Source organism: Ylistrum balloti, unplaced genomic scaffold, assembly GCF_031769215.1.
Source record: "Ylistrum balloti isolate Yb309-2 unplaced genomic scaffold, AGI_CSIRO_Ybal_v1 Utg370532, whole genome shotgun sequence".
NCBI classification, from domain to species: Eukaryota; Metazoa; Mollusca; class Bivalvia; order Pectinida; family Pectinidae; genus Ylistrum; species Ylistrum balloti.
This window is the reverse complement of record NW_026782339.1, coordinates 218,534-234,821: the sequence shown is the minus strand read 5'-3', so window position 1 is coordinate 234,821 and position 16,288 is coordinate 218,534. Positions and strand designations below refer to the sequence as shown.

At 34.7% G+C, this 16,288-nt stretch overlaps 1 protein-coding gene across 1 annotated transcript; it reads left to right on the top strand.

Annotated features, from left to right (window-relative positions):
* The first annotated feature begins 1,687 nt into the window (after positions 1–1,687).
* LOC132555954 (transmembrane protein 45B-like) lies at positions 1,688–13,150 on the top strand. The gene is made up of 2 exons (XM_060220331.1): positions 1,688–1,788; positions 9,930–13,150. Exon 2 carries the CDS (start codon positions 10,252–10,254, stop codon positions 11,110–11,112), a length of 861 nt encoding a protein of 286 aa, XP_060076314.1. The 5' UTR covers positions 1,688–1,788; positions 9,930–10,251; the 3' UTR covers positions 11,113–13,150.
* Positions 13,151–16,288: the final 3,138 nt, after the last annotated feature.

Genomic DNA, 16,288 nt, shown 5'->3' with positions numbered 1-16,288 from the left:
TTGGATATTTCCCAAAAAGCTATTAATACTCCCTTTTAATACTTTTTAATTTTAATGTTGAAACTGACCAGAAAAAAAAAAAAAAAAAAATAGGACTAAGTAGCAGTCATTTCGTATTTGAAAAATGAAAAAATGTTATCAGTATTTCTGGAGAGATATTCACAAATTCATTCAAGAGAAGGTGAAAGATCGAATTCCTGATTAAAGAACAAAGAAAATCATACAACTGCTTGCGCCAAGATCCATTCACACGCACGCCCGCACGCGCATACACACACAAACACACACTCACCACCACCACACACACATACACACACACTCTCTCTCTCCCTCTCTCTCTCTCTCTCTCTCTCTCTCTCTCTCTCTCTCTCTCACACACACACACACACATCCTCACTCTCTCTCTCTCACACACACACAAACACACTCACTCACGCACGCACACCAACCCATCCCCCACACACTTTCTCTCTCTCTCCTACACACACACACCCTCGCTCTCACACACACACATACACACACAAGCACACTCACCACCACACACACTCTCTCTCTCCCTCTCTCTCTCTCTCTCTCTCACACACACACACACACTCACGCACGCACGCACGCACACCACATACACATACGCACATACTCTCTCTCTTTCACACACACACCCTTTCACGCACACATACATACACACACACTCGCTTTCTCTCATACACACACACACACACAAACTCACCCTCACGCACACACCATCTCACACACTTATATATACATAGTTATGTGACATAAATAAGAACAAAGTATACAAGTAGTCACTATTAGTCACATAACATAGTGTACATGTAGTCACTATTAGCGACATATCATAGCGTTCATGTAGACACATAGTGTACATGTAGTCACATAGTGTACATGAAGTCACGATTAGTCACATAACAAAGTGTATATGTAGTCACATAGTGTACATGAAGTCACTATTAGTCACATAACAAAGTGTACATGTAGTCACATAGTGTACATGTAGTCACATAGTTCACAATCTTATTACCACCCCGTCATTCTACCTCAGTTTATATAGGATACAGTACAGCCGATAATGTTGGTCGATTCCTTACGATCTCGAACATTGCCTATGTCAGTGCTAGTACGTTTCACCGGCTATTGAAGGTGACCTTGTAGTCATCGAAACATCACACTCTAACCTTTTACTGGTTGTGTTATAAGAACTTCTATTCTATTGACATTACCAATCGGAAGAAAATGTTTAAATAATGTTCATGTAGTATTATAGTTTAATATGCTGGTAGGTAGGTAGTGTTAGTGAATATAACGAAATATTTCCTTAACACTAAAACGTGTTAGTTAATATAACGAAATATTTCCTTTTCTATAAAACGTGTTAGTGAATATAACGAAATATTTCCTTAACACTAAAACGTGTTAGTTAACATAACGAAATATTGCCCCAAGTTCCTAGTAGGTAATATTTATATTTAAGCAATTTTAAGATGTCAAACCTGCTGTATAAAAAACTACATATAAAATCACCAATGTGGGTTGTGTTCTAAATAAAGCGCCCTTGGGTGTTCTAATGCCCTCTGGGAGCACATGTACATGTCTATATTTACGTATAATTAATAGGCACAGCAGCGTTGTGAGCTTCCGCACACGTGTTACACATACAGAGATAGCCGTGTGTTCATATGAGCTTTTAGTAGTCTTAGGTCCTCATATCTTTGTGTATACTTATTTAGCTACCATCGCCACGGAAAACTGACATGTCCGGATGTCTTTGAAGTAAGTAGACTTTTTACACAAAACGTTCTGTACTTAAGGTCAGGAACTGGTGGTGGCGTTATGGCTGAGAGAAAAATACCGCATGATGTTCTTGTTGAAATTTTAAACTCTTCATGCCAGTTTGTGGCTAGTATTACACTGATAGCGTGTGTACAGATACTGCCTTGGTAAATACAACTTATCTAGATATCACAGTCTATTCATTATTTCTCGTCTGACAGGTCAAACCAACGTTCCTGTGTCATCTCGTACTATCTTCGTAAATTTTGTTGTAGCTAGTACTACAAAGATTGCTTTCTGTACTGACCGGGCATACTAATCAGATACGATGTAACTGATATTTTCAGGGCCCTGTGTATCGACTGCACAGGTACTGGTCACAATTTATACATAGTCGCCTTTCTCATAGGGAAATGAATTGTTGCTTGAACGACAGTAAATAGGTATACAGTGCCATAACACACCAACTCGGACTACATTTAGAAAACTATTTATATATAACATTCACGTAACCAACAATATGTTGGGGGATTTTGATTGAGTGACAGATTCTAAAGAATGACTCGTGGGGATGGAGGGGTTAGGGGTGGGGAGGAGGATGGAAGTGACAAGCAAAGGTAAATATCTCTTAGCATCTACTTAATTATCAGATTAGTAAGATTAAAAGAGGTTGAATATGGCCATTTTGTAGTAGTCCCATCAGATACTCTGATATATATGTAGAACATTTTTTATATTTTAATCACCATCTTACATACAACAACTTGGAATAGCTTTTTTTGTCCGCTATAAAGGGCATTCGGCGTCCATTGGCGTCCACCGGCCGAAGGGATTATCGAGACAACTTAATTTACACCACCGCTCTCGATTTAGATTTATAACTTTGTATTTGTTTTATGTTCTATGTATGTGATGTAATTTATGTAATATTTGTGTCTTGATAAAGGGACAGGTTGCTCGAAAATTTGACAATTCGCTTGTCCGTACTGTTGCTATTACTTCATTGATCATATATATACATATGTATATATATATATAAACATAACGAAACGCCATGACAGAATGATATCCAAACTGACATAGATTAATAGTATGTTGATGATTGTATACATACCATCGTTACAGTGATAATGGTGCATTCATCATATATTTTCTTTGGTCAAACGTATTGAAAACTATAGAATATATTGACTATATATATCAAACTATTATCTCATCAACCTGGCATGATTCGCAAATAATTAGAAAAAAATACCCGGCAGTATGGATGTCAGTGAAGATCAGTTTCCTGTGTGCTAATTTCCATAATCTCAGTAAATATATTCAACTTCACCTGAGTGTGATTAAATTGAGTTTTACTAACAATTGTGTAGGCGTTTAATATAAATTACTATTTTTATGAAGCGATGTAGATGTTTAAACTTGTTCTGACTGCGAAAGGGTTTTCAGTTTAAAATAACGTTAATTTGCTGTTATTTTTGCACGTGAATTATGTATTTACATTAAAGCCTATTCTTGAGCAAGGAATTATTTATATGGAAAATTGTTAGACAACTTTTAAAACATGGGTATCTCTTTAATAGGATAAGTGTTGACAAATTTCCACACACAAAACCTTACATTATAAAAGACTATTGACTGGTTGTATGAAATGGCGACTGATCACAAACAAGTTGAAAATGAGAAGTTAGTTGGAAGTAACTACATGTATATAAATTCCTCGAAAGTGTGGTAAATATTTGTTGTTGAAGAAATAAAGTTCCAACTCAGTTTTATCTGATAATATAGTTTTTGTGGGTTCAATTAAATTCAATCATTACCTGAAATCTTGCGGGTTATTAGTAGAGTGTATATATTTACGGTGCAGGTAAAAACACAACAACAAACCTAATCAAAATCTACAGAACAATTCATATATCAACCTGCACCTGGACATATATTTCTATCTATTCACATTTTCTTTCTGATACCAGTAGATTTTCTTAAATTCGAAAAAAAAAACTTCATTATATTCTGTTTCCAAGAGTTGAATCAATTTTGCCATATTTGGCTTAAAAAAAACTTAGTTATAAAACGTTTTCTACCTCCTTGTTGCTAATTACAGCTTAAGACGACCTTTACTGTAGTGTACACATATCGAGTATGTATGAGGAGTCACAAATATGCTCGTTACATATCCTACTTACATACTTTAATTTGTATATTGTAGGGCTGATGGGGTTGACAATGTTTACCTAGAAGATCTTACAAAAGATATATATTTATTTAATTCGACAGAACGAATAAGCGTTACACAAGACGTACAATGTACTGATACATCAATAAGTATTTCTTTACTCTTTATATATAATTCGTCTGGTTTCAGTTAGTCTGATGTTTGCACTAGTATCAAGTTTCAAGTTTTATTATATCCAAATGCAACACAGTACATAGGTACAAATGCACTGTAAACGTAATCAAATGATCAGAATTCATGTATGTAATGTAAAAGATGGCGGAGGACAATTCCACTCAAGTACACACACATATATGTTAGATATATATGTCTAATACATGTAGTACGGGTCAGTCACGTGATGAAATACTGTAAGTATGACGTTAATACAGACGTATCTGTGACGTCACGAAATAATGACAACAACATAGAAAAATAAAAAGCACCGTGGCATATCAATAAAGTACTATTTAACGAGTAATTGACAGATATCAAATAGCTGTTATTATACATTTATACGTATAACTCAATTAATCCTTTCAAATGATATTCCAATATAATGCATACTCAGAGAGGAAAGTTTTTCTTTCAGCATTAGCGCACAACAAATATTTACCCAGACTGTTTAAAGGTTTAACACTTTTCTTAAGGTATTCCCACCCTAATAGTCCATTATAATCCCGACGAATGCCGATGTTTGATATAGATCGTGAATTTTCGGAAGTCAAACAGTTCATGCCGTTAATTTTAGAGTGGAAAAGGCAAAACATATGCCTTCCCTACATCCTTTAATATCACAAGGCATTTTAAAACATGCTACTGCTGAAAATATTGCAGGCTCTGGCTTAAACTTCCAACATCTAAAAAAATATTCCAAAGGGATGGTGAAGATGGTCTGAGAGCAATATTTGTGCAAAAGAACTGTAATGGACAGCCGCGGATCTCTTCTGCAAAGCGTGTTCTGGATTCTGTAATTCCAAATTAATTAATTAAAACTTAGAAATATCTAATTACATGTGGTAAAAGTTTCTAAAAGTTATTTGAAAATTTGCAGAAGGTGTGCCAGCAAGTATTTAAACAGATTTTTCATTTGAAAACTCTCTTGTCACACTCAGTTTACCTTACAAAGTGTCTTTGTCACTTTTCTAAGAGTGACTACGAGGGTACCGAGATAACACTTTTTCGCATATCGTACATTGTATATGAATGTGATATGAATAGCAGCTATTTTATTATTCATTGCTGTTATTATGGTATGCAAAAACACATGTTTTTGTTTGAAATTAAGTTTTTTATTGGGCATACACTAATATTTTATTGTATCCAACCAGCATGCTATGTGACACCATTGAAGTACTTAATTTTTTGTTAGACGATAAATATGGTCAGTAATGGAGTATACAATGTGATCTTTATGAATTAGGTGAAAATTTTGATTTTGTCCCTATTAAAAGGCTTTACGGGCTGAATACCTTAAATCAGAATATGCTAGACAAAGTAGTACAAAATGTACAAAGTCTTCGATGTCATTTTTATCACACAGTGTACATACTCTCTGCGGTCTTGGGATGTTATAATAGCGCCCAGATTCTATGTTAAGATTGTGTCCTTGCATGCAAAATTGATTCAATAATGTTTTAAACTTATAAATAATGGACTTTAAGTACAAAAGGTGTCAACAAGTTGCTTGTACAAATAACATTTGGAAGTTACATCAAAGACACTGCATAATTATTGAATAAATACATCATGGACACGTTGAGCATACGTTTGCAAAAATATTTTTCATTTTGTATATATTGGCTATTCCAAACATAGTTAAAACCCGAAGTACATAGTTCATGCTTAATTTGGTAAACCCAATGAATTTTACAATTAGGTTTTCTAATATTCAATTCGACTAATGCGTCATAGCATGCCTTTAAAACACAGTTACTAGTATTTAAAAATTTAACCAGTATTTCATTATGGCTATTTTACGATCTCCCTGTTTCAAAGAAAACGAAAGAGGTATTGACATTTTTCTTAACATTTAATAGATCTTTGAGAAAACGAAGGTAGACCTTAATCTGTGGCGATTAATTATGTCCCCAAATTTCACGACCATAATTCAATATACATGCCACGTATGTATCTAATAATGACATTTTAGTTTCCGTATTAATGACAATATCCTTCTTTTTATGTGATAATATGCTTTTCTGCCTTGACATGCTGATGTATCTGGTGCTGTAGTAAATATTTCATTATATGTAAAAACAAATCCGAGGTAACAAAACATCAACCATTTCGATAGATTTGCCGTTCAAAGTCCAACTTTCAGAGGGTAACATTCTTTTTCTAAAAACAATATTTTTTTTCACTATATTAACAGTTCATTTTTCCCGTGCACCTATGTAAATAATCTAACATATACTGTAGGTTAGTACATCCTCCGAGAATACAACAATATCATCCGCGTACATCAACATAAAAAGGTTTATCGAATGTAATTCCTAACTTTGAAGATCAGAATTTATAAATTCACTTTCCATATCATTGACAAATAATGGAAAAAGTATCGAAGACAGCTGTTGTCGGATTCCCCTTGTAATAAACCGACATGTGTATCAAACATGGCGGGTGATTTACCATCTAATTTTACATATGAACGTACATTATCATAAATTGATTTAATTACATTAAGAAGTCTACCCCTAATACCGCTTCTCCGAAATTTATATCACAAATTCTGATGTGTCACACTATCAAATACCTTACCATAATCTACAAAAACGCAGTATAGCCCCTTGTTTCGTTCTATCGAGTTAATAATTAAACTATACAATGCGAAAATTGCGTCCCTTGTATCTGACCCAGGCTTAAAACCAAACAGGGCAAGAAACAATGTTTTCTCGTCTACTCCATCTTCAAAGAAGTTTATTTAACAGCGACGTAAACATTTTGGCTGAATGGCTAATTAACGTAATTCTCCGATAGTTACTGATGTTGTTTACATCGCCCTTCTTATGTAAAGGAATAATAACGTCTTGAGTTCATGACACTAGAAAATATCCTGTTTGTAACATAGTATTGAATAACCTTAATAAAACAGGTGAAAATCTCTTTGTACTCAATTCGTATTTTGTATTCGTTAGGTATGAAATAATTACCAGCAGATTTACCACTAGATAAACCTTTAATTACTTCTGATAATTCATCTATGTTAAAATCTAAATCTAATTCAAGAAACAGTGTTTTTGTCTTCCAAAATATCACCGCCATTGTGAGATACTACTTTGTCGCTGACCTTACTCTGACCTAGGAGTAGTATACATGTATATTTCAAACTACATGTAAATAATTTTTTTTATATTTACTTTACTAGAATAACATCGATATTTTTTTTTTATTTTGTGTATCAGATATGTCTCTCTAATCCAACCTAGATTAATTTGTCAACATTCTCTTGGATCAAGATATTTATGAAAAACACCGATTTGCCCAAATTTGATGTGTCCTACCTGTTTTTTTTAATAAATGCATAGGAACGGCAAACATTATGAAAAAATACCAATTATACTCCACTCCTTCTCCATTTCGTAGAAGTAAAAAGGAAATCGTATGCATTTGGACACATTGGGTCTAATTTTGCTGAAAGACAGACAGATGGATAGAAGGATAGAAAAGATTAATAGCGAGACCAACATTGGTTTCATGTCAGTATGATTAAACTTCATGTATTTAAATTTCTCATATGATGGATGTCCATACCACAATTGTGAAGTTATCTAGGGAGCAGGCTTGGAGCGTCTGTAAAATCCTTTATACACAATTCTATTATTCACGTTTTGAAACACACAAAGATAGATTACTTGTTATGATGGTCTGTCTGTGAACCACTTATGTCGATTGATTTAATGATAAACTGGTGGAGTCAACGCCTCTCCGAATCGGTACAGTATTTTGAAGTGCTTCATTTCTCGGTTACACAAGTTATTGCTGATGTTATCAGTTAATACTGAATTACCATAGATTCAATTATAAAAACCAGTAAAACCAATTTTGTTTTGATTACGAATCCGACATAAGAATTTAAATGGTTAGTGTACAAGTAAAAAGAAATCTTTCATTTAAATAAAGATAATTATTTTGTTTTCAATACAGATAGTTGTCGTTGGGTGTAGTTATATAACCATACGTTCCGTAGTTTGTGGTCATCAAGCTACGGTTGTGTTTATAACATCAGTGCATGTTCAAATTTGAGAGAAAGACGAGATAGGATAAAATCTAGGTCAGTGTTGCGTGAGGATACTTAAAGAGGTTGAGGACAAAAGGTAAGTACAAAGGTCACCAGTATTAATGTAGATAGTAATAAACAGGAGCTCTGTGGAATAATATATTCATTCTTACATAGTTCATTGGAGTGTGCCAGTCAGGTTCTCAATGTGTATAATTTATACGTGTGATACTGACACACGCTTTACCCCACTGTAGCTGGTATTGTTATTCGAACGAGCCGCATAAATCGCATAAACCCAGATGTTTGTTAACTTACATTTGGCTAATTACCACGTGACATGTGACACACATCGATGCGCAGTATAAAGGTTTTTTTTTTTTTATAATTATGATTTATAAGACAAAATTATTTTGTAAATAAACCCTCATTAACCTACACGTGAGAACCGTCTTTTATCTGCTGTAGTCGTTTACGGTGAATGATTGCACTTCACCAACTTCTTTCTGTTTGCTTTATAATGATCCGAGTTCTTATAACACAACCAGTGGAAGATTGGAAAAATGACGTTTTGATGTCTACACGGTCACCTTCATCTTATAACACAACCAGTAGAAGGTTGGAGTGTGACATTTCGATGACTACATGGTCACCTTCATCTTATAACACAACCAGTAGAAGGTTGGACTGTGACGTTTCGATGTCTACACGGTCATCTTCATCTTATAACACAACCAGTATAAGATTAGAGTGTGACGTTTCGATGTCTACACGGTCACCTTCATCTTTTAACACAACCAGTAGTAGATTAGAGTGTGACGTTTTGATGACAACACGGTTACCTTCATCTTATAACACAACCAGTAGAAGATTAGAGTGTGACGTTTCGATGTCTACACGGTCACCTTCATCTTATAACACAACCAGTGGAAGGCTGGAATGTGACGTTTCTATGTCTACATGGTCATCTTCATCAGACAGTTGACGCAGGTTGGTTGGTTGGTTTTCCGTCTCCGTGACTCCTCCCGTGTCCCGGATATCGTCTCATCGACTAACGTCAGTGTTCTGGTGACGTGTGACGTACTTAGTATACGTCATACTCTAATCTTCTCCTAGTTGTGTTGAAAGAGCTTCATTCTGTTGACAATACCAACATGAAGAAAATGCTCTGAAAATAAATCTCACAACTACATAGTTTAATACATGTAAGAAATATGGCACTGCTTTTGATACAAGAAATAATGGTCTGTAGATTGTTCAAATCACTATTTATGTTACGTTTTAAACTAAAAAAAAAAAATCCTGAAAACACTGTCATCATTACCGACAGTGTTATTCGGCAAAATGAAACAGCCGTGTACCGACGCCGTTTCTATGCCAACAATAATGACATGCTAATTGTGACAAGCTTTTTCCTGTTTATATAGTGGCTTTGTCGTTCAAATATCAACAATATGAATGTCATTTATGCCGCCTACGTTTAACCGATATTTCTTTATTTGATTTACCAGAAATAGTTTGTGATTTGCTGTTTATTCATGATGGGGCTCTGTTCCATTCCCAACCAAAAACGGACCACCATAAACATTCAATCATCTAAAAAAAGAGCATTTATCGAAATATAATTTAAAATGTAGCAAATAAAATTGAAAAATAAATAATAGCAAATTGCTCTAAAATCTAACAAATTGCTTTGTTTATTTTCAGAATAACCCATGCAGTTGATGACCTATCGAAAGATCGAATGATGTCATCCAACCCATAATGCACATCGAAGACCGGTCAAAATCTTCAGCGTCTTCGAATTCATATACATTCGTCAAAAGATTCAATCGCCAGCGTCATAATCGTCATTAGATCCAGCTGTTTTCGTCAGAATCGTCATAAGATCCAGCTGTTTTCGTCATAATCGTCATAAGATCCAGCTGTTTTAGTCAGAATCGTCATTAGATCCAGCTGTTTTTGTCTTACAAGCTCACTCTCCATATAAGGTTAACTTCTCTCCCTATTGGGTTCAGATACGTTCACCATGGGAAGTTTCCCGGGCCATGCTTTGCCCGGATCGTTCTTCATTGTTATGGCGCTATGGTGGACGGTGAACATTGTGTATTATTTCAACAAAGCGCGATGGACTGGGCAGACCTACGTATCTCGATCTAACTTCATGGTTTATCGACAAATTGGCTCCTTCAACATCATACCCATCGAAGCTATTTTCAAAATAGTATTTGCAATTATAGGAATGCTAGGAGAATTCTTTTGGTCTTTGAAATATGACTTTGGCTTACCCGTTGGAAATGCACAGCATATGACGATGTTTGCGTTTTTTGGAATTTCGGGCTTGTGTGATATAATAGCCCATTACAAAAAGAGCGATGTCCCTCCAAATATTGACTATGTTGCCGTAATTCTTGCGTTTCTGGTCGAGGCTTTGTTGTTTAATTTCCATTTACAAGGACGATCTTCTCTCGATGTCACCATACACACTCTTCTGGTGTACGTCATCTTGTCTAATGCTGTCTTCGTCGGCATTGAATTGACGACAGGTAACAATGCGCTGGCTAGTTTGACCAAGGCACTCTCCTTGCTCGTACAAGGTACGTGGTTTTGGCAGATTGGATTTATTCTTTACAGTCCGACACGAGCGCCATCTACATGGCACGCTGAAGATCATGATCATGTATTTCTAGCAGTGTTGATTTTTGTATGGCATGTTGCCATTGACATAGCGGTTTTAGCGGGAACAGGTTTCGTAGTTACTCTCGTCCAGAAAAGATTGTTTTATGAAACGGGTGGCTATAGGATCGTGGACATTTCGGATTCTCAGTATTCTAGAACAATGTTCCTTGGGAAGGAGGATGTGCTGACAGACGAATCAGACTCGAGCTGAAGAATTCTGAAAGTTGGAAGACAAACACGAGTTTTCACGTGTTGGTAAAACCTATAGTTTCACTTCGAAAATAGACTTATTTTGTTTGTACTTTAAAAGATCTTTCATCTTATTTGGTCTGTACTTAAGTGATATTCCATCGGACAAACCTGCCAACTATAAATAGCGAATACATTCACATATAAATGGGGATTTTTTTCATATTTTCTTACATAGTGCCTTTGTGTTTCATTGGTTATAGATTTGAAAGAATATCACAATTTTTTATTCAAACTATTAATGTACCATTAGGTGCTGGATACTGACCAGTGGTCACTGTGTTTATTTTAAGTCGACAATAAAGACTCATTCTGGAGGACATTTATCCCAACGTGTAAAATGCCTTTTACTTAGATGATGATCTCAAATTTTTTTTTCCAGATTTTGTATCTAGAATGTATTCGGATTTACCTGTACTGAAATTATACGGACAACATGTTATGATAGTTGTAAAAGCAAGTCCATTGGTATCTAAGTTGAAATTGATAACAAGAAATGTTGATATTTGTGACATTTTCATCGAGTGAAATTTCACAATTTCACCTGTTTGCGAGAGTTTTATGAAAATTTGTCAAACTTGTATGTCTTTCGTACAGTCTAAATATTAGAGCGAGAAAGAAGAACACTTTGATCCTTCTGGTTACTCACTATATCTAGCATAATAAGTGGCTTTTCTCTTGTGTGCCTTTTTCGCAATACATCGATCAGTAGTGACTTTGTAATTCATCGATCAGTGGTAAGTTTGTAATTCATCGATCTGTGGTAACTTTGTAATTGATCGATCTGTGGTAGTTTTGTAATTTATCGATCTGTGGTAGTTTTGTAATTTATCGATCAGTGGTAAGTTCGTATTAACTGTGTTAGACATGTGAAGGCATACTACACGTTTTCCCAACGCTGTAGTAGAAGAAAAACAGAACAAAAACCACAGACTAATATCTAACAGATATAATTTCAGAAAGGATGTTGGGACAAATAGCATTGGGCATCATTGAGATAGACGTTGACAGAGAATGGTGAAATGCTAACGAGTTGAAAATTTAGACGAGTTTTGCAAACGAATGAATGTTCGCTGCTTGTTAATTAGTACAAACAAAATACTAGAAGACAACGACAATGAAACTATGTGCCTCCTCATCTAGATTTTTGACAGATTTTCCCAACACTTTCCTTCTAGATTTCAAAACTTTCACCCTTAGCATCATTAACGAGTGCTAGAAGGACGAAACAGCTGTATGATGTAGCATCACTGACGAGTGCTAGAAGGACGAAACAGCTGCATGATGTAACATCACTGACGAGTGCTAGAAGGACGAAACAGCTGCATGATGTAGCATCACTGACGAGTCCTAGTAGGACGAAACAGCTGTATGATGCAGTTTAATTCATTACTTTGCGCTACTGTATCTGATTCTAAATTATATTAAAAAACCTATTCACATGTGTGTCTTTTGTACAAACATGAATTACTTGAAATGAATTAATTACTTTAAAATGAAATATTTCGTGAGGTTCAATTTTCACGGATTTTCATGAAATATTTTTTTTATCATAACCCAGTAAATCTGGGTAAACTAATTTTAACAGTTTGTGGACATGTCATTGTTGTTTCAGAGTACCTCGAAATGAACAAAAATAAAACTCCCATGAAAATTAATAATTTCACAATTTTCAAAAAATTTCAAAGAATCATTTCTTTTGTCGTTTTATCCAAACCTTTATCAAAGATAGTAAGCGATTCAATGGTGATGTCTTTGACGGAGATCTTTCTCCATTGCTTCATCCTTCATTTCCGTCGTCTAAATTTTAATTTTCTCCATCACTGTTTATAAAAAAAAAGAGATGAATATGTTTGATATCGCTGTCATGGAACTTTTGTAATGAAACGTTTTAGAGAGGGCTACTTTTAGTAATGCCAACTTTGTAGTTTCGACAATGAAAGGATGTTTAAACGAAAGTTATATTTTATTATGTCCCAAATAAATATTCAAGCTTTGTACTATGGAGTTAAAATTGTCACTTCCTAGTTTTGATGACATGAACTTGGAAAACCGGTGGAAGATCGATTTTTTTTTTAAGAATTGAGGATATTTGTGTGAGAGAGAGAGAGAGAGAGAGAGAGAGAGAGAGAGAGAGAGAGAGAGAGAGAGAGAGAGAGAGAGGGGGGGGGGGGGGGGGGGGGGCTTGCTAAGGTTTAATTCATTTGAATGGTGGCACGGTTCAGGTTAGCATTCAGGTTTTAACATTTATTTTTACCAATATGGATTTTCCTCAGTCATCTACTCAATTTAGCATCACTGATGAGTCCTACAAGGATAAAACTGCTACTGGGATGCAGTTTAATTATTTATCTCTAATTCTATGTTTGTATTGAAAGGTGTGTTTCTATTTCGTGTCTTTAGGACAATCCCAGTAGATGGCTGATGCATCCAATAAAAATGGATTTGTTGTGATTATTTCAAGCATGGGTGATATTTTTAATCTCATTTCCGTATATACATTTTAAAATGCTTTTTAGTACCCAGGCAAGTAATTCCAAAGTTTTTCAGGAGAAACATGACATTAATAATGAAACTAAGCGTTCCAAAAAATTTCGGTCACTTTCTTTTCGATCCATCAAGTACGCTGATAAAACCTATGGCAAACCTATATAATTAAAATTATGATGTTTGATAGTGATGTATATTTCTCTATTTTCTTCAAATATCCTACAGAGAACAGAAATTCAGTGCTATGACAGGAAACATTAATTTACCGTAAATGAAAGCTGACTACTGTTTAATGGTGATGAAACTACTAACTGTTTGTCATGACAAAAGTGGATATCATACTAAAATATTTCCTTATTTCGGTACCTGTTATATGGAAGCCAGTTAGGGTCACAAGAAGAGAAAAAAAAATGATGTCGTAATAACGACTTAGTCATGTTGTAGTAACGATTTAGTACATTATAAATTGTTATTACGACAAAGCTTAATCGTTGTTACGACAAAGCTAAGGTAGCAGTACACAGTTTCTCGGTGTGGCCATGGGTGTTTTTTTTTGCTCATTAGATTACCCCATTATAAAGGTTTTAATCAAAATTTATAAAATATATCCTTGCTAAAGTTGGTCTTGTCATGTTGAAGTGGACAATGTGGTGTTTCATTTTTTTCAGAATAATATTTTAGCTTGTGTTAGAGATTACTATTTGGGCAGTCTCGAATCTGTGTCTACGCACCAAAAACCAGCTTTACAAGAACAGAAATTTTCATAGTGTTTACATGTTGTCATGTTATGACGGATTTCCGAGTTTGAATTGCTGAAATGTCAGTACTTTGTCATCATGACGATGTTGTTGATTTTAAGATAGGTGTTTAGAAATAAATTTCCGTTCCAGAAAGTTGAAGTGTTAGGCTGGAATTAGCAGTATTTTTGCATTTTTAGCATGTTTTTCAGTAGGTAACCATGGCAATCACATGTCAGAAATCAGTGGAAATGTTTGATTTACACAAATTTTATCTCTCTACTATTAATGTAGTTTATAAATATATATACATGTAATGATATATTTTTCATAACCAAATTGCTATGCCTGTATATTTCAAACATGACCAATAATTTCAGGAAAAAATGCAAATTAACTGTTTCCTGCTACCTAAGTCATTATTACGACAAAGCCTAATCGTTATTACGACAACGCTAAATCGTTATTATAACAAAGCTAATTCGTTATTATAACAAAGCTAAATCGTTATTATAACAAAGCTAAATCGTAACTTCAGTAAAGGTACGTCATCACGCTATTGAAGCCTCAGATAGCACTGAAATAACCAGCAACTTATCAAACAGGACAGTATATATACAGTTCGATTTAAGTGGAACTATTATTGATTCGATGGATATATTCTGTAAACTTGGTGACTATTTTCTTTGTGTACACACAGTTATGTAAAATTCCAACACACCTAGATGACGACTCGAATATGACGAGTTACAGATGTATGACGAATACGATTTGTACATGTCTATCAGTCAGATAATTAAGTTTCTCCTTGGTGAAGTATTGAAGTATACCGTTTATAAGACAGGGCTCTTGTTTCTGTTAATGTTGTATTTACCAATTAGTTTCCCGATAACATCACAGTTACAACCGACTTACGTGAAAGGATTGGTGTGCTACATCACTTCGTATGGGTTGGAACATTTATTTCTGTGTTCTTTCCGTCTGAACTCTGATATCACAAATCTGATGGCTTCAGACAGACAGGAAAAGTGTCATGCAACCGTAAAATATGGTTAAAGTGGTTTCCATGGTGATTATTTTAATTGTTTATTGAAGCCAATGGACACATGGTGTGGGGGAAATAATTGTTTTATTTCTCACCTGTATACTTTGATGCTGGCTTTAATTCTTCCCGTATCATTTGTTCTCGTTTCTTTGTTTGAAATATAGCATTGTTTTTGATTGTTCATTACTTATATAATACATCAATATACGTGGATAATGGGCCAGCGTTTTGTCGGGTCGAGATCCGTCCGATAGATTTTAAAACATGTCCAGTTTACAGGGAATGTTTATTACACTAAGTTTTACGTGTAATAATCGTGCGATCAGATATTTGTTCACTGAAAAAGAAAACGGAGTCCACCTAGTCAAGCTCTAGTGGTACTCGGCAGATAACCCATTCATTCTATAGTAACAGCAGGTTAACGAGTGTAATGGCGACTGTTTAGTTTAGATAAACAATCTAAACATTTAGGTTTCCAATTAGACTAACTAAGGCTTGGGTGTCTTTATTTATAACAATATTTGTTTGTTTTATTATTTATATCATAAAAAAAACAATTAAAAAATGTCTCATTGAAATGCCACGATTTTTCCTGGTTATGATCAGTGCAAGGAGGGTGAAAGTTAAAATATCAAGTTTTTTTTTATCAGAAAAGAAATTTTACCAATTCTTGATTCTGGTTAATTCAGGGCTTTTCAGCAAGTTCTAACCACAATGCAACATTGTGAAAATATTCTTACATTTTAAACAACTTTCAGTTTCCTATGATTATACCGGGAGCATTGCTTTACCACGACTGGTAATAATAAAAAGTGCAGCTTGATGCATGTTATAAAGTTTCCCAGGTAACGATATTCACTTAAACA

What these genes read in the sequence shown, in the direction of transcription:
- LOC132555954 (XM_060220331.1), top strand. Translation starts at nt 10,252, where the DNA reads ATGGGAAGTTTCCCGGGCCATGCTTTGCCCGGATCGTTCTTCATTGTT.